Source organism: Vanacampus margaritifer, chromosome 10, assembly GCF_051991255.1.
Source record: "Vanacampus margaritifer isolate UIUO_Vmar chromosome 10, RoL_Vmar_1.0, whole genome shotgun sequence".
Classification (NCBI taxonomy): Eukaryota; Metazoa; Chordata; class Actinopteri; order Syngnathiformes; family Syngnathidae; genus Vanacampus; species Vanacampus margaritifer.
The window spans coordinates 16,192,115-16,210,930 of NC_135441.1; the positions used below are offsets into that span (position 1 = coordinate 16,192,115).

General features: G+C 39.3%; 1 protein-coding gene across 1 annotated transcript; it reads right to left on the reverse strand.

Moving 5' to 3' along the window:
* Positions 1–425: 425 nt before the first annotated feature.
* On the reverse strand, positions 426–17,212 carry bicc2 (bicaudal C homolog 2). Its single transcript, XM_077578151.1, has 19 exons — positions 16,957–17,212; positions 13,481–13,527; positions 12,892–12,961; positions 12,668–12,747; positions 12,443–12,604; positions 12,295–12,348; positions 10,793–11,008; positions 10,455–10,706; positions 8,319–8,450; positions 7,948–8,137; positions 7,433–7,566; positions 7,154–7,362; positions 6,700–6,805; positions 5,827–5,866; positions 2,855–3,012; positions 2,218–2,413; positions 1,986–2,149; positions 889–988; positions 426–814 (listed from the first exon to the last, which is right to left on the reverse strand). The coding sequence occupies exons 1-19, from the start codon at positions 17,210–17,212 to the stop codon at positions 684–686; spliced, it is 2,697 nt and encodes an 898-aa protein (XP_077434277.1). The 3' UTR covers positions 426–683.
* Between the last annotated feature and the right edge of the window lie 1,604 nt (positions 17,213–18,816).

The following is an 18,816-nucleotide window of genomic DNA, read 5'->3' on the forward strand; positions in this document are numbered from 1 at the left end:
ATGATGCAACTTCCTTGACTTGTGTTTGTGTTCACATTTTTCAATGACAATGGAACTGAGAGAAAACGCAGACACCCTTAAGTGTGAATTTAAATTAAATGTATTTTTAAGAAAATAAACTATAGGTGGGTAGATTTCATGGTGAAGTTTACATTTATGAAGTGGGACAGCCGATAAATATTGCTTTTCCAACATCCAAGGTATTTTAAATTAATATTTTCAATTGTATTTATTAAACTTGCAATCAGATCAATGTGCACGACTGTTTAAAAAAAAAGTTTTATTATTTGTATATTACACCGGAACTCCAAATACAGATTAAAGTAATCAACTTTAACATCAATATTTTATTTACTATCTCATTTATTTATTTACCAGTATGTATTTTATCTATTTACATTCGAATAAAAGTAGTAGTTAATTAGGTGAAAGGCACATGGCAAACTCACACGAACCGACATGCAATGTTTGACTTTTTGTCATAAAAAAAAAATGAAGTTTGGAAGAGAAGACCTCCTTGTCTTGATTTTGAATAAAAAGCTTTGGAATTTGGCTGTTGATGCAAGGCACACATGACTACATGCTGTTTTCTTGGTTTTGTTGCTTCTGATTGAAGTAAATGACACCTGTGTTATGTTACAGCTTCAGTTCCACAATTGACAGGGTTAACTTAAAATCTCCTTTCACCAGCGGTTACTCAGGGCAGCCACTTCCATGTCCGCAATGCGTGGCAGTCTACCGCTGGCGCCGCCTTCCAAGTATCCAGACTTCACGCTGGATGTGTCTGAAGGCCTCCTCTTGCTCTTGTTCAAGTCTGGACACAAGGATTTGTTTTTTGTTTTGATGAAGTGCCACCATTGTCGAAGAGGAATCCAGCTATGACAGTACCTGAGATGGCCAACAGCATCTTGCGTCTGGCTCCAAATGTGGACACGCCCACTTCCTTCAGATCATCATCAGACAACGTGAGGAAAGTCTGGTAGTCAATCTAAATCAACACCAAGGTTAGCTATAGTTAATGAAAACTAGCATAAAATAAATTGATTGAAAATAATTTAAACTATATTTGCCATTTATAAAACTAACTATAATATAGCAGAAATATCCTTCAATTCCTTCTTTACCATTAATACATGAGATTTTGGCATCCATTTTACTGAAAAATCTAAAACTAATACTAAAACTAAGAAAAATTCAACTAAAATGAAGAACTACAAAAAAACTAATAAGAACTAACAAACCTGCTTTAACAACTAATTAAACTCACTGATTTAAAAAAAATAATAATCACAAGTCAAGATGAAATTTAAAAAAAAACAATTGTGAAAAATTCCAAACCTGCTTAACACACAGCAACATTGGGAATTGACAAGAATATGTATGATGGTTTGTTAGGGACATTTTCAAATACACTCACACACCAGAAACACTTTCATACATGCTACCGAAATTCATATTTTGGTATATTTCAGGATGAAGTTTGAGAGTATTTCAGTTGTATGTGAGAGAGCATTTCACCTGCGGGAGTGTGTGGGTTGATCCTGAACTTGCCTGTGATGGACCCTCATACATTACTTAAATCCTCTCACACATCTCACTGAAATTTGCGCTCAGTGCTTTTCAGTAGCATGAGAGTGTTTCACTTGTGTGAGAGGTAACCCCTGTAAACTCACACACAAAACTGAAATCTCTCACACTGATATATGCTAAGTGTTTCAGTAGTGTGAATAATATGAGAGCATTTTGAGAGTGTTCACGAGAGTGTTTCAGTAGTTTGTGTGAGTTTTTCAATTGAGTTTAGAAAAACATTTCAATAGTGTGTATGAGGTTTCAGTAGTGTGTATGAAAGTCCTTTATTAGTGAGTATAAGCAAAATAATTTTCATAGTGTGCATGAGAGTGTTTCGTTATATGTGTGAGAAGCCTGAAGATATCAATTAATGTCAAAGAAGTGCACTCCCCAAAACAAAGCCTCTTCTTGTTTACCTCTTGTTGCTCCAACACATCAATGTACTTCATCAATCCCAATTGGCTAAGGAGCTCCGGCAGGTCGTCCATCATCTGGGGGGAGGGGCTACGCTGACTGCAGGTGGATGCCCTCCTTGATGAGCACACGTCGTCAAAGTAGTTGCAACCCGGGAAGCCCTCCGCTGTAGGCATCAAGGGCTTTAGAAGCTGAACTTTAATATCGGTCTTTGTCATGCTAACTGGGACTTACGGGGTTTGTCGTTCCTGTTTCTGCTAGATGCGAAGGTGGAGAAGTGTGAGGAGGACGGGAAGGAGGTTGGTGGTGGGGAGGATGGAGAAGAGGAGGATGAGGAGGAAGACGAGGAAGCGGGCTGGGATCCGCGTCTGGCCCTCCAGTTGTCCGAATTGCTCCCATTAGATACTGCGCCGCTCTGATTGGCCCATGACTGCGATGAGGCAATGATTTAATTTCATTATCAAAACAGGCATTATAGATGATTAATGTGACTGGCTTAAAGTTCTGTATTAAATATAAAATACATCTAGTGAGGCCCGTCCGGCACTATACGCACAGTCGCCACTGCATTAGACTAAATAGCAGAATAGCTTTAAACTCTAGAGAGTCAGCTAATCCTTCTATTTGAGGGTTCTTTAACGAGGTAGAAGCAGGATGATGTGACTGGTCGTGCTGACCAAAGCAATGCAATCATGGTGCGAGTAATTGAGCGTTGAAATTTCCTTTGTTCACCGCACAGCAAGATAACAAACAGTCCCAGAGAGATTGCAACATAAAATATCTCCAGGGAGCTTTAAAAACAGCACTTAGCAGCATTTGTTGAAAAACTAGCGAAAGCAGCATGTCGAGCTGGCTAATTGCTGATTTGTACCTGGCCGCTACTTGTGCTCAAGTAGGGTTTGTAGCTGCGACGGCTGATGTTCCGCAGCTCCTTCACGGCCTCCGCTGGCATGGATTTGGAAAAGCCGAGACCGCTCCAAGTGTCTGTGGGCGTCCGGACTTCAGTGACCACTGGCTTTCTCTGCATTGCTGGAAGAAAAACACAGAAATAACTAAGAAGCAGTCTTAAGTGGGTAAAAGTATCTTAGCAGAACATAATAACTTTGGTAGAAGTAAAAGTCACTTTGTAGAAAAGTGATTCTCAAAGGGCGGTATGCCACTCGTGGTATGAATGCTCCCTCTAGTGGTACACAAAAGAATCACTGCCTGAGTACAGTTCAGTTTTGCTTGTTTTGTTTGCTTTGTCACAGAAGATGTTCTTGCTCTTTTTTTTTTACTGCTACCTCTGTAGCAACAGAAGAAAACCTCCTGGTCTAAATCTTTCGAGTGACATGTGTTCGTTCCGCTGTTGCCATTTCCTTTTTCACCAAAGGGTGGTGCTCCAACAGCTCCTCGATGTTGCCCGTCACCATTCTTGAATGGTCCGCCAGACTATGACCACCAGTTATTGGCACAAGTTCATTTCTTGAATAGTCCCACAGTCTATTACCATCAGTTCTTTTTACTGTCACAACTCTTGTATGGTTCACCATACTATGACCTAGCCTATAAAGCCACACCCACTTTCTTGAAAGAGAAAGTGGGTCTGGACAGGCGTCCATAGACTGCGATTCGGTACCGGCCGGCCAATCAAATGTGTCGTGAAAGCTGCAGCAGAAGAATATATACTGCATGTTATAATTGGAAGTAAAAGTATTTTAAAAAAGTGACTTACAAATCGAATTTTATTTAACTTTAAATGTTTTTTGTAGTTAACCTCAGTGGTCTACAGTAGTTAGCTAAAGAGATGTGTTGTTTGCTAGTGAGCGAAGTTAGCTAGCACACGTTAGCCATGTACTTATAGCCTGAACAAGCTTATGAAAAGTAAATCAATATTCACGTTTTGACTTCACTGCATTAATATAAATTAATGTAACCTATTGATGTTTCTTCATGTTGGGCGGGGAGTTTTGAATGTCAGTATTTTGTCACTTTATGTAGTCATAAGAGACACTCATTCGCCGCCGTAGTCGTTTTGGTCGTCATCTGCTGTTGGAAAATATATGATGTGTGAACAGTCGAGTCAGCAGCAGGTGCTTCCATCTAGTCACTATTTTATTCATTATTTTTCCTCTTTGTGCTCCCAGTTTAGGAATTTTGTCAATTTTTGGGGGGTTATTTTGGATTAATGAGTACCAAACGTTAGGCAAAATGTTTCGGGGTAGAAGTCTATATTTTATTTCGGAAATGTAGTGAAAGTTGACAGAAATACAATGTAAAAAGTAGATGAAAATGTTAGCACAGTTAAAATGTATTTGAAAAAAAAAGCATTGTACTCCATTACATTACAAGACTGCTAAATACAGAGACATTACAAATTGTGTAGATGCTTTACTTGAGTATATCTTTTCTGATGACTTTTTACTTCCTACATTTGAAAATAGATACTTGTGCTTTCTCCTCCTTAAATTGTTGCCATTAGCTAATTTAGCATTTTTTTGTCATGTTGTTTTGTTTTGCTCATGCAGGATCTGTTGTCAGCTCAGTGCTGATTATCCAGGCAGAATTTAGCTTGCGGCAAAGCTGTCTAGGGATTTTTTTTTCTTCCCGTTCTCAGTTTGAGCTCTGTGCAAGGTAATAAAAGAGAGAAATGATTTTGTGTGCAGGGAAGTTGTCTTTGTGCCAAGTTATCAAAACCGGTATTGCATATACTGTATATAAAAATGCATTTTTACTTTTTTCCTTAAGTACATTTCAGTATACTTTTTTTTTTAGCGTTTACCTGCTGTATATATAGGAGTTGAATCAATACTTCAATTTTTACACAAGTATCCACACTTTTATGAAGTCCACATTTGTGAGTACTTTTGCCACCTCTCTCTTGCATGCAGCTTGGTGCCGTTAGTCTGACTCAGTCAATATGAAGTTGTTGGAAGACAAATCAATAAAATAGCATTTGATGGACAGTTCTAAATAGCTGTGGGAGACTGGTCGTGGCAAAACAAGTCAATGCAGTCTGTCCATCATTTCAGTTGTTCTGGCTTTACTTCCAAAATTCATAGAATGGGCAAGTGGGGTTCAGGTGTTGAATAATTCATTGGGAACAGTTACTTGTTGCCGGTGTGTGGCATTTTTCGAGCTCAAATTATTGAAATTGAGACACACAGCAAAAAAATGTAGCATGAGACACAGCGATAGAAACCAAGTAAGTCAAACATATAACAGCTCACATGTACGTGCGTGCGTGCGCTGCCTCTACTGTGCAATTTATATAACTGAAAATACCGTATTTGTAATCACACTTTTGTAGCATACAAAACCATTCAAATGCATTTCAGTGGAACGGAAATGTGTCAATTTGATTACATGCAGACCACGCACTCGACCTACGACATTTGGACTTTACGACAGTCGCGCCTCAGCTGCCATTTTGTCACTCGTTCGCCATTTTGTCCTCCTGCTCAGCTAGTGCTAACACTTGTCTGTGTTTGTGCACCAGGAGGATCTTTGTTTTTTTCTTCCACCTCTAAGCAGTAATGGTAAGCACAGCATCTTATTTTTGTATTTTAATGAATTTTGTAGTAAGTATTTTGATGTAAATTTCAACTTTAACGGTGAAATACGACTTACGCAGAAATCGCCAGCCTAGGAACAGAACTCGTTCGTAACTCGAGGACTCCCTGTATAATGATGAATGAATTAATGAATTAACCGATTAAGTGTTTTGTCTTTAGGGTACATCCGCAATACATGGTGGGGCACAGATCAATGAATATAAGATCAGTTTTCCTTTGCACTCTTTGCTTAGAAAAAAAAGCTACAATGTAAGACAAGAAGAGGAATTAAACATTTAGAGGCACTAACCTCTGGTCGCCAGCAATTTCTTCTTCTCATAGTCATAAACCTACGGAGCATAAACGGGATATAAAGTAGGTAAATAATGCATGGAATTTAAAATCTTTAGTGCAGGCAGGTTGAACCTTATTTACATCACGTATACTAACACATCACTCCCTGCAGGCACTTTAACTCTTTGACTGCCAGATCTTTCAAGGTCCACAGAAAATAATGTGTTTGGACTATGGAAACACACATACTACCAAATGCAAGATTGAACTCTCATCTTTCATCAGAAGAAAAAGTTTGTTTCTACCTTATTCCGTTTTTCAGTAATCAACAATAGAAAATGGTTAGTTTCACCTCTGTTTTGAAAAAAAACGTATTTTAACGTCTTTGGCACTCCTCCATAGGATTTTACTAAACGTTATTTAACGTTTTTGTCAGTCAAAGAGATAATGTAGTGGCAAGCCTGTTTATACTTTTGGTAAAAATCACAAAAGAGCCCAGAAATCAATCAGAAAGCAGCAAATATGGGTAAAAATGCCAAAATTGTTAACCATATCTTCATTGTATACTTCAGCTCTGGGTTCAATCCCTGGCCAGGTCATACCAAAGACTCTGCTTGACACTCAGCATTAAGGGTTGGAATTGGGACGTTAGATCACCAAATGATTCCCGAGCGCAGCCCCTGCTGCTGCTCACCGCTCCCTCATGGGATGGGTCGAACGCGGAGAATGAATTTCGCCCCACTTATGTGGGTTTGTCAATCAGTGGTACTTTAACTTGAAATGGTCTTTGATATAGGTTGGATGCAATGACTGCACTCAAGCTCTGATTTGCACAGCTGTCATGTGACATTAGAACGTTGAAAAGAAAGTCATGCGTGTTCTTTCGCACCTCCGATTCAGAGACATCTGCGCCAACATCCCGGGACGGCATCACGTCTCTCCTGAGGCTGTTCCTCCGTTCCGTCCTCCCTCGCTCCATTTCTGAATTCAGCATCCTTGTGCATTGAGGAGATAACATACACACAAGGATTAACTGGGGTGGCTGAGTTGAAGCAAATAAAACAAGCCGACGCGCACCACACAACTATACTAAGTATATAGAAAACTGCAGCATTCATACACAGTATAACTCTGGCATGTACGAACAGATGTTCTGTAGAATATTTTCAACATGATTTTTAAAAAGGCATTTTCTTTTTGTTGTTGAGAAATGCTAGTTGTGGGTTTTCTGAGCAAATAATGTCAACAGGCTAACCATCATAATTTAAAGATGCAAATCCAAGATTTTAACTGTTTTTCCTTGGCGGAGGTCTGCAATCTCACTTGATTGTCTTAACACTCACCTCCATGTGAACGCCTGACCCGTAGAGTGCCGTCTGGCTTGGTTGAAAACTTTGTTAATCTCGGGACCCTGCAGACTCCCCCTCCGACCCATCAGAGGCACCCTCGGGCCGCTGGGGATGCTCATTGCATCATCCGATGGCGTCATCATCAACGTATCTTTAGAACTCTCATCATCCGACTGGCCGGACTGGTCGTCATTTTCTAGGATCTAAATAGACAGGACATTTTCAATTATGTGTTTTATTTTCTTATGGTAGTGAAAGTTACGTATTACACACCTTCTCCAATGGACGACAGTCTGATCCCTTTAGTCCCGCCCTCCCTTCCTCAGTGGGAGCGGGTAGCCCGGGTGGAGGTGATGGGCGAGTCTTTGTACCACTTAGAACCTCTGGAATGTGAGCAGGGACGAGGCCTGCTTAACATAAGGCAACAAACACAATTAGTTGAAAATGGCATTTGATTCCAAAAATGTCTCACTGGCCTCGGTATTATAACCAAAACAAAGAGTTGCATTCAGAGACCCAAATATAATGTTTAGTTTTGAGTTATATGTTTATTAGGGTGCTTGTAGTTTTAGTTTAATGGTGTAGAACCATTCTTGTAACCTTGTATGTTTCTCATAACCCTCTCTATAAGCACAAAGGATTATAATTAAGTGTAAATATTTGTTCATGCTAGCTGTCACCCATTTTAAAATGCTAATGAGCAGACAGTAAACTGAACGCAAACAAAAAGATGGATGACAAAATCCAAGCATTTGCAAAAAAATTGATTACAACCACTGCAAGCTCACCGTGTTCCGAGAGACGCAGCTGCTGTAGTAACATGTTGAGCCAATAACTGGTCAGTTCATTACCGGCCAGAATGGGGTCAGGGGTCACCTTGGTTACCTTGGTGGAGTCACAAGAATCCAAGCCCAACAGCAGCCGACGGGCCTCATAAAGACACTGGATGTTCCTTTCGAGACCTTTTACCACCACTGACTGCAATAAATACATACTGGTTCGGGACTGTTGCATAATACTGTAATATTTAATAAAAATAAAAATAAGAAGCTAGATCTAAGGGAATGACAGTAAAGCAAAACAGGAAGCTTTGTTGATAATTGTGACGGTTAACAACAAGGGAAAGATGCACAATTAGACAAAGTTAATATTGTGCTACCTTGTTGGTCTGCTTCACTTTGGGCTTGACACTAATGAAGACTCCAAGGTTTTGCATCATCTGAGCCAGCGAGCAGGGATCTGCCTCCAGATCTTCCCGCATGTCAAACATCAAGCACACAGGCAGACAGTCCTATGTGTAAAAAGAGACAAATACATTTTGTTAAACAATGATTGTACTCACCTTACTCTTTGCGAGATACACCTGCCTGCAGCTGTTTCTTATAGACACTGACAACATTCTTCTATGTTTATTGTTTGCTAGCCTATTGACAATCCCGAACATCCGGGCATTTCTGATATTTCCACAATGCAAGGCTTCATTTCCACAGCGCATTGTTACTGTAACAAGCATAGGCTACAAACTAGGCATATTGTTATTGTAGTCAAACAACATTTGATCACATTTTCAAATCAAAACAATCCTCACAAATCAAATTAAAAACGATCCAAAGTCTAATGCTTTTCAAATAGCGGAAAGCTGTGTTTCACCGAAGAAAATGCTGCATTCGAAGAAAGTGGGAAATCTGATTTTTCCCACTCGGATTGTGTCAGTTCCCACCTCAAAGCGTTTGAGGCAAATGTAAATGCAAGACATATGCTCATGTGACACAACGTGATTTGGAATAACTGCGTTAACCAGAACAACAAAGAATTTATCAGAATCAGCCATCTTGTTTACATTTGCCTCTAGGACACTCCAAGTGGGATAAATCCAACATCAGAGTTCAGATCCTCCTTGAATGCAGCATAAGACCACCATTTTGATTTGATGTTATGTCGGAATGGTTAATAGTGAAAAACTACACTTTTGGGCACTACATATCTAAATAAGGAGGGATAGCTAGTAAGCTAGCTAGCTAAATAAGTAGATAGCTAACATTGTATTAAACTGTTGATTTGAAAAATGTGTATATTATGGCACAAATGTCATGTTTGAAAAATTTGTATAATTAGCAATTTAGCACTACTACTGGAGTTAGTAAATGCTAGCATCTCTATGTTAGGCTGTTAGCGTATTTGGGCTCAGCTGTGAATGGTAGTAGTCCATGGTCACTTTAAGGTCACACATAAAGGAGAATATAGATCATTATAAAATGTGATTTTTATTGTTTACTTATGAGAACATTTCCATAATATTCATAAAAAGTTTATAATGTTATTCTTGGCTTTGTGTAAAATCTTTATAAGGGTACCTTTATTGTAAAGTGGCATTGTATTTTTCAGAATGTTTGCCTACGTTTTAGTATTGGACCTCATTACACTGTAGGTGTACCATAATGTGGTAAGTTAATTTGTTGAGGATAAAATATCTTTACTGGGTGTGACAAAGAAAAAGCTGTGCCAGTCACACTAATAATTCAAAGCCAACTGCCTAACTGCTTACGTCTATATTGTATCTCGTCATTATTCTGCTGTTTTAGTACTTCTCTCTCTCTCTCTGCCTCGATTTCATTGCTTTTGTGTATAATTCTGTCACCCGTTCTCACTCTCAAGCATGTGGAGGAATCATAAACATGGAGCAGAGATTACAGTATATTTAAAATACCTCCGGAAGCATTTGTGCCGCTCGATATGCCTCTTCAAATTATCCATGCTTGGTTAAAGCATTCAACAATTTATCGGGGAATTTCAAAGATTAGTTGTTTATGTTTGTGTTCCGCAGAATGTGAATGCAGTGTGCTACACAAAAATCTGAAATAGACGTACAGAGAAAGGACAACAACACAATGCAGAACAACACAGGGACTCCGTTTATGATGGTCCCGAAATGTGAAATTTTGAGGGCAGGAATGGCACATGGCACCATAGATTTTTCCTTTTACAGTACAGTTGTACCTTGACTTATGAGCGTCCCGACTTATGAGTTTTTGAGTTTTGAGCTGTTGCTTCATCGCGGTTCGAAATTTAAACATGCCTCTGCTCAAATGAAGTGGAAAAAAGGCAAGTGCCACAGTAGCGCCTGTTCATGGTCACAGGGAGCTGGAGTCTATCCCCTTTTTAAATTGTACTATTGCCCAACAATGTGGCATAAGCAGTTAGCCATTTGGGTTTGAGTCATGAGGTTGGGTGCCACAGTCTTGTGTTGTTAACTTTGTCACACGTTTTTTTTGTCACACAGCCACATGAAACTTACCATGAGCTGTTGGCGGGCCAGACACACTCCATCGGGGCTTCCCTGGATGACCAGTGAGGGGAGGTTCTGGGGTGCGCTGAGGTCTGGTAGAATGATCTGGGTCTGGGTGTGATGCATGACGCTCAGAAAGTGAGCTCCGTTCTGCCCCAGCAAGAAGAGATGCTGCTGCGAGGTGACATCCAGCTGGCTGGTCACGACGCTCCCTGTTACCTCTGACCCCAGGAGCAGCTCCATCAGAACGCAGGTCGCCTTCTGCCGTGTAATACATGGGAACACGTTGCCGTGGTTACAGCTCATGCGTGCGAGTCGACGCTTTCCGGCGCACGCGTCGCGCTGACCTTGACTGCGGAGGCGTTACCCTGCAGGCCCCACACGGTGCAGCAGCTCCCAAAGAAGGCGGGCTGCGCCTGAGGCTGCGGTGGCACCGCTCTGAAGCTCACGCTGACCCCTAACGTCTGCACCACCTGCTGGATGAGAGGTGAGCCGGCGTCTGGCAGGGGCTGAGGGGCCAGGCTGACTGGCAAGTCAAAGGTCAAAGTCAGTGGCTGCAGGTCCTAGTATGTAAAAAAAGGAAACAAAGAATACAAAAGAAAAGGAAGAGTGTGAAGTGTATGAGGTGATGTCAGAAAAAGACACACTGAAGACTTTTGATAAATACTGTACTCAGCACCAGTGCGTACCTGCGTTATTGGGGTCAGGTGTTCTATTTATCATTCTATTGATCTGTGAGTACAGACTGATATGTAAAAAAAAATTTTGAGTAGGCTGTGTCATTTTAAAAATAGACCTAATATATATATAAAATATTTATATATTGTAAAAATATTATATGTATTTTATATTATTTTATACAAATATATTATATATTCATATTATATCTATTTTAATATTTATAACATAAATATTTTATAATATTATGTAATATTATTTTATATATTAAATATAGAATATTTTATAATACAGCCTAATAATATGTTTTGAACCTTACAGGCCATTCCTCCTGGCTCACGTAGGGCGTAGCGTACAGTAATTAATTTCTGGTTTCCTGTTCAGTTTACCAAGTATAATTTTTTTCTCCACAGTCCAAACAAATATTAATTTACCTGCTACTTTGCTGTGCAAAGTTGGATAACCTCCTCTTTGTCTGTCAAAACTATACTCAATCACCCTAGCACTTAATTCTGGTGTGAAAATGCGCTAGCCATGTCATTCTTAGGTTAGCTTAGCAATTAGCATGACTTGTTGCGTATTCGTCAAAGTTCGTTGCTAAGCTAAATAGCACAGGGCTTGCCTCAACCTCAACCGGCTGTGTGCGTTGTAGTACTACACTTGTGTACATCCCGATTATGTCATAAGGTTCCAGTGTACACTGCTTTACGCTTATTTTGAGCCTTCCTTAGAGATAACTTCTGTTGTGAATTGGCGCTTTATAAATACAACTGACTTAACTTTGATTTGACTAGATTTTGAATCTGACGAGGACAGTCAGAATCAGTAGTGCTGTATGATATAATTTAAAGTATATTAGCAATAAGATTAACCAATCCGGTATCCATTTCCTGTCTTAAGGGCCATCTTGATAATATCAGCATTCTTCCCTCCCGATCGGAATGTATTAAATTATATTTTTACATACTGTAAATTGATTAAATTCATTGATTCCGAACTGATCCAGGTAATCTACATCACACACTTGCGTGCTGTTATATTACGTTAATATTGACGGTTTCTATAACTGTGATATTATAGTGGTGGTGTTGAGAGATGGATTAAGTCGGATAAGACGTCACTGAAGGCCCAGGTAGAAAATGCACAACCCGCCGCTGAATCGACCACTCACTCTAATTCTCCTCCTGGCCTCTTCCACTCCTTCGATGGGTCCAGCAATTGACACCTGGTAACAATAAAAAAGATTTATTTATTTTTTTGCTTTCTTTTATAAATGTTATAGCCTCTCTAAATTGCTCCCTTTGGTTCCATCAGCATACCTGGTTGCTTTTTTCCCCTGCAGCATTGTGGCGGTTGGAGTCTGGGAAATGGATATGGCAGGAAGTGACTTCCATCACCTTCTTAATGTTTCCGCCACCTTTCCCGATCACATGAGAATGCTCCGTGTAAGCCACGTCCATTTTGAGGGTCACCTTGTTTACCTGAGTATTTTAATGCAATCAGGACCACATTGCCACTAATGTAAGTAATTGTACAATAAGTACCCTGGTTTCTAGGACTTCTAGAATCTTCTTTTTGGCTTCCAAAACGTTGGCTTTCTTCCCTTCCACCTTCACGTGTGGGTCTGGAAAAGGTAACAGCTCAGTTTGATATGATCTCATTAGATTGTGCAATTTAGTTCCACTGGAAAGGCCTTGATATGAAATGTAACAGGGAGCAACAAAAAGGCGCTAATTAAAGGATGTGAGTGACATTAAGAATCTGTCACCTTTCTTTGACTTGGCTCCAATCTTCAATTTGGAAGGCCATTTCACCTGAGTGTCAGTTTCTTTCATCACCTGTGAAGACCAAAACAATGGAGGAGAGTGAAAGAGAGCTGTGAAGAGGCCTTGAGAATATATGCTGCTCATACAGATTCTAAGAATACAAAGGCTCATTTGCATTTCAAAGATTGTAATCATTACACTGCCTAGGAAAGCTGTTATCACAGGATTTGTCATAGAGATAAACCAATCTTTCAGCCATAAGTACTAAGTGAACTTTATGCACCAACATTAACAGTGTCTTCTGAGTAGGAATTTTTCATTTGTTTTGTGTTTGTAGCCCCTTCAGAACCACATTTATTCTGCTGGGCAAAATGTCTTCTTTTTTTCCCACTGATTTTGACTCATTTCCCACATAAGAACAACATAGAACATTTTTGTGTGTGTGGGGGGGGGATCCAATCATGAACCAGAAGTGTTGACATCATTCAAATTATGTGTTTTATTGGTTTAGACATACAAATATGTCATGTACACTGGGACCACCTATGGGTCTGAAGGTTTTTTTTAATTAAATTTGATGTTTTGACTTACTTTCTCAAAAAACTCCTCGCCTGTCATATCATCTCCAGCCCTTGGAGCTGTAACAAACACAGTAAAATAAACAAAATTAAAATAAAAAACGTTTAATTTACTGCAGTCCCCTCTTTCGTATCAGCAAAGATCCGCCTCAATATACCGTTAAATATACGTAAGTACAGTACTGCACTAAAATAGGTTGTGCCTGCAATTAAACAGTTGATTATTTGAATCACTGGCACATTTTAGCCGTTTATTATTATTATTATTATTAATACTATTATTATTGACTTCATTCACACTACGGTCAACGCTATGCAAAAAAAAAAAAAACTCATTTCCAAAGTAAGTATAATAATAATAATAATTATTATTATTATTATTATTATTATTATTGTTATTATTATTATTATTATTATTATTATTATATATTTGAGTCAACCACTGGCACAAATGGACAGACAACCGTTCACAGACACATTCATACAGTCACTAAGTGAGAACTCAACGCAGGATACATGTAAGAAGTAAGCTGAATTAACCATTACACCAACAGTGACCTGAATGATTTTATAATAATTTAGTCCTTTTTTTAGAAAAAAAGAAAGAAAAAATAGTTTTTATTTCTTTACTTTGCTTCTAAATGTCTTAAATTATTCTGTGTGCTTTTTTTCTTTGTTTTTAAATGTCTTATGTTGTTATAAAAAATAAACTTTTTTAAAAGATTTTTTAACTGTAAGTCCATGCTTTCTGAAAATTAAATGAGACTACTCTTAAAGCTACTACTATTACTTTTGAGAAGACTGAGAGTTGTTTTCCCTGTTTGAAGGAATTCTGACGGACTTCAACTCCAAACTTTTATGTGATCAGTCTAAAACAATGTTGACAGCTTTTAAATGTTGACGTTAGCTTAGCAACTGGCACAAAAGGAACGAGAAATTGCTTGGAACATAAACAATTTTAAAAGGCCATGGCTTCACTGTGACATTTACAGGGTTGGGGGGTAGCGCCTGCTGCCTTTTATCCCCCCCCCCCCCCCCATCACTAAGGGTAACACTGGCTAGAGCTGAGGAATGGTGAAAGAATAGTATAGGGTGGAGAGTGAAGGTGGCAAAGATGGGGGCGGGGGGCACCACAAATCAGCCTGGAAACGGCTAATGACGTTGATGACATTTAGTGACGCAAAGACCTCCCACTTGACCACAGAAATTAGGCCACAGATACAAAACTGAGAAGTATTAGGTAGGAAAATCCACTAATGCACGTCACAGTCAAAGAGAGTACGATCTGACGAGATACAATATTTACAGCCTAACTGAGGCTGCTCAAACACCATAAAGTATCACAGAATGCATTCAAGCCGCGGAGCATCTGTGTCAACAGCCAAACAGATGACTGAACTTAAGTAGAAGTACAGATACTTGTAGCAAAAGATTCAAGTCCTGTTCTTAAGTAAAATAAAAAATGTCATTTACCCATTTTGGTAACTTAACACAATGAAAAAAAAAATGCTCTTCTCGCAAAAACTTTCTGACAAAGAAGGGGATTAAATGTACAGCTATCTGTTTTCAAACGTAGGGAAAAGTTATCTCTAAAGTATTTGTACTTGGTTATTTCCCGCCACAGCAGCACAAATGTGCAGCAGTGACACAATGAGCCTCAACACAGTGAAGGCATTCGTCATAAAGCTGCCAGCCTGTGATAACTAACGACGGCAGTTACCTCCTCATCCCAGACAGGCATGATAATAGCAATAAGACTTATGAATGCATCACCCATAGGGTATCATTAATCATTCATGATAATACATGACTTTACTGCATGGGTGGTGGCGACAAGCTGGAGGCCTTGAGAAACATGCGGTACAGAATTTAGGCTAGCCACAATAAAAAATCACCTTCTATGTACCCTCAGGCCTGTTTGATTTTACAACACTTTCCGCTTGTTAATGGACATTTTTGACCAAGAATAGACAGTCTGTAATTTTGCATTTTATGTTAGTTTTACTTTATAAAGTTTTTATCTAACATCATCAGTTATTGTCATAAGTATAAAATGCCCCCTTTGTTAAACCCTTAAAATCCCAGTTGGTTTTTATGATGTATTGCAATCTATTAATGATGTATAATGGTAAAAATAATAATTAAATTAAATAAAGTAACAATTGAATTAAATAAAGTAACAAGGAATTGGAATAATGTGTCATGGGTTTCAATTGGACAAAAGTGGCCATGATAGAGCTAGAATGTACAAGGTCATGTATACAGTGAGATATTAATTTAATTATTTCCATGACAACGGTCATCACTTAAAGCACATAAATCAGTGTTGAATGAATGGAAATAAATTCATTAAAGCCTCCCAAATTATACGACAAAAAAAATTGTATGTGAATTTAGCACAGCAAAATATTACATTTCATAAAAACATAAAGTAATGATATAATTAAGTAAAATTTAAAGAATTTAACCGTTTTTGCCACTTTTTTTTTTTTTACATTGCTGTTCCTTATGATGTGCATGGATTGTCCACCAGGGGGCAGTGTAACATATACAGTACCAGAGACGTATGGGGTAGATGCCACGGACTTCCGACTTCCGGGTTTTTTACACATCAGCACCGTTTCCGGCCACTGCTGGCCACGTTCCAACAATCGCACCCTCACCCATGTGCCCCCCAACCGGGCGCCCGCCGCGGCTATCTGAAATGCTTTGGACACTGAGACAGACACTACACACTCGCAGCTTCGCACCCGTCGATGGGAATGTGCACCCGAGAGCCATATAGGCGGAAGCGGAAGTACTGGGACGCGGCCCACACGTCGCAAACCGGAAACAGAAACAAACTTATTGGGTGAAAACCTGGAAATCGGAAGTCCTCCTCCGTCATATAGTCCATATAGAGAGAGTTTGGCCAACTTGGTTTTGGCAGGGTAACAAGATGGCGTCCATATGTCATGTGACCAGCAGTTGACCAATCACAACTGCTGTTTGAGTTGGCCAAACTCTCTCTCTATACGGCTCTGTACAGTACACTATACAGTGGATATTCACTACGGATTCTGCTATTTTTTCCTATATTTTAAACATATTTTAATGTTTATTTTGATGCATACTGAAGCTTTATCAGATATTTTTTATTTTTTTATTTGTCCACTGCATTTCATTGAATTTGCAGGCTGGCTCGGTCCCTACCTGCCGCTATGAGTGGGGTCCACTGTACATGGAGACACAATTCAGTAAGCTGAATTGAATTATCACACTAATAAACTGATGCTATTCATTAGCTTGCTTACGACGTTTTCCATTATGTGTTAGCATTAAGTTAGTGAACTGTAAGGCAGTTATGTGTTTGTTTGTTTTTATGTGTAATTCTCTTTGTGTAATGTTTAAACTTTAATTTGACAGTAAACTTAAACTGGGTGTGGAAATAAACAGATAAATGGCCAGCATAGAGACCAGAGGGCAAAATTGTGATGTGTGTTGACTCACCATACAACATGGTCTCCAACTTCTTCCTATTGATCCTGAACCTGTCCTCTACCCACTCCGGATCCTGACCTCCAGCTTTCTCCTGCCCCGGCGCTGTTTCTTCCTCTTCTTCCTCATCCTCTCTGTCACAACAGGCCTCGCTAGGCTCAGGCTTTGGTGCTGAGTCGGGTTCTACGCTAGTTTCCAGGTCAGGCTCGGGTGGTGCTACAGCGCCCTGGGCGGGAGAGATCTCCTCGGGGCTGGTGGTGTTGGCCATAGCAGGACTGAACCCTCGTCTGTGTATGTGTGTGTCTGAGGATGTGTGTATTATGTGGCCAAGGAGACGGGTGAAGCAGGAGGAAAAAAAAGAAAAGGGGGAGCCAGTCAAACTCCCCTTGTGTCCCCCACCCCCTTAGTTTACAAATTTAACCTCTTTCTCGCTTTCCTCAAGCAGTGTGAGGCCCAACAATGCACTGACTGGGATGTGTAATGGAGTCGCAGCCGGTCAGCACAGGTCATATCTTCTTGAGCCGAGGGGGATCCAAACGCTGCAACAATCTAATAAATCCCTAGTAATCTCGATGTCGGTGTTCCACAAGTCAAGAACTGTGGTAAAGATACACACATGTTGAAAGCATCCTCACAACAGGGCTCACAGCTAACAAAATAATCACGGTTTTCCGGATCCTGAGGGGTTCTGCGACATCTGCCAATTTCCCCCTCACAGAGTGAACTTTATGATGTTTAAATGCACTTTTAACATCAGTTTTTACTGCACATATGCGCAGTGCTTGACAAATTTATTAGACCACCACCACCCAATGTAAGATTCATGCATAAATTAACAACATTGGTAATTACCAAAATCTTTTTTTATTAGGTTCCTGTGATGCTTAATACATCAATATTTAGAAGCTCTTTAACAAAAATGAATTAAAATATGATGTTGTTAATCAAATTTACCAAATAAAATAAAACAAAACAATTGAATTTGTTAATTAGTGTGCAGGTCTGTGCATGCGACTAATCTTTTTCTTGTAGAATATTAATTTATTTAATTGAGTAATGGTTAGCATGTCTGCTTATAGTCAAGAGGTTCTGGGTTCTAATTTCAGCTCTGGCCTTCTGTGTGGAGTTTACAAGTTCTCACCATGCTTTTCCTATATGGTCTATATGGTTATGTATTTATGTTTAATCTCAATTTAGTAAATCATTTTTTTGTAAAGTGACAATGACACAACATTATTAGTTTATCTTTGTATTTTACTTAATAACACTGCTGATTAGTGATTCAACCCAACTGAACTTTATTCATAAAGCACTTTAAAACTAGCATTGCTATATACAAAGTGCTGAACATGGAACTTAAAACAGGCATGCAATAAAGATAAGTAAAACAAGAACAACAAAACAAACATTACAAGTAAATAAAGTGTATGTAAGTGAATAAATAAATAAATAAATAAATAAATAAATAAATAAATAAACATCAAATTCATTACACTCAATACAGAGACACCACAAAGCACTGAGACAATGCTAAGTCTCATGATATAGATTAAGAATATAGATTGGGTTAAAAGTCTTGTCAATGCAGGCAGACTGGGTTTCAGTGACTAGTGGAGTTGGCTTAAAAGTTTACAATACTCACAAGCTACTTGTAGTTAATACTAAAAGGGGGGGGGGGGGGGGTAATTAAATCATAGACAATGTTTGGGCCACGATGTGTCAGGAATCTGAGGGAGAATGAGATGCCGACTCAAAAAAAGGGTTAGCTGGTGAAAGACTCGATGATGGTGCCCATGGCAACCGGTCAAGAAGCTGGCTTTTCAAAGCTTACCCTGAATTCAAAGCGACATACACGGTCAGCTCACTCCCCTT

Excerpts from the sequence above, each read along its gene's own strand:
- bicc2 (XM_077578151.1), bottom strand. The coding sequence starts at position 17,212 with ATGGCCAACACCACCAGCCCCGAGGAGATCTCTCCCGCCCAGGGCGCT. Across the intron at positions 6,806-7,153 it reads GGTCAGGCGTTCACATGGAG|GATGCTGAATTCAGAAATGG; the intron begins GTGAGTGTTAAG and ends TCAATGCACAAG. Across the intron at positions 989-1,985 it reads ATGTGTTGGAGCAACAAGAG|ATTGACTACCAGACTTTCCT; the intron begins GTAAACAAGAAG and ends GTGTTGATTTAG.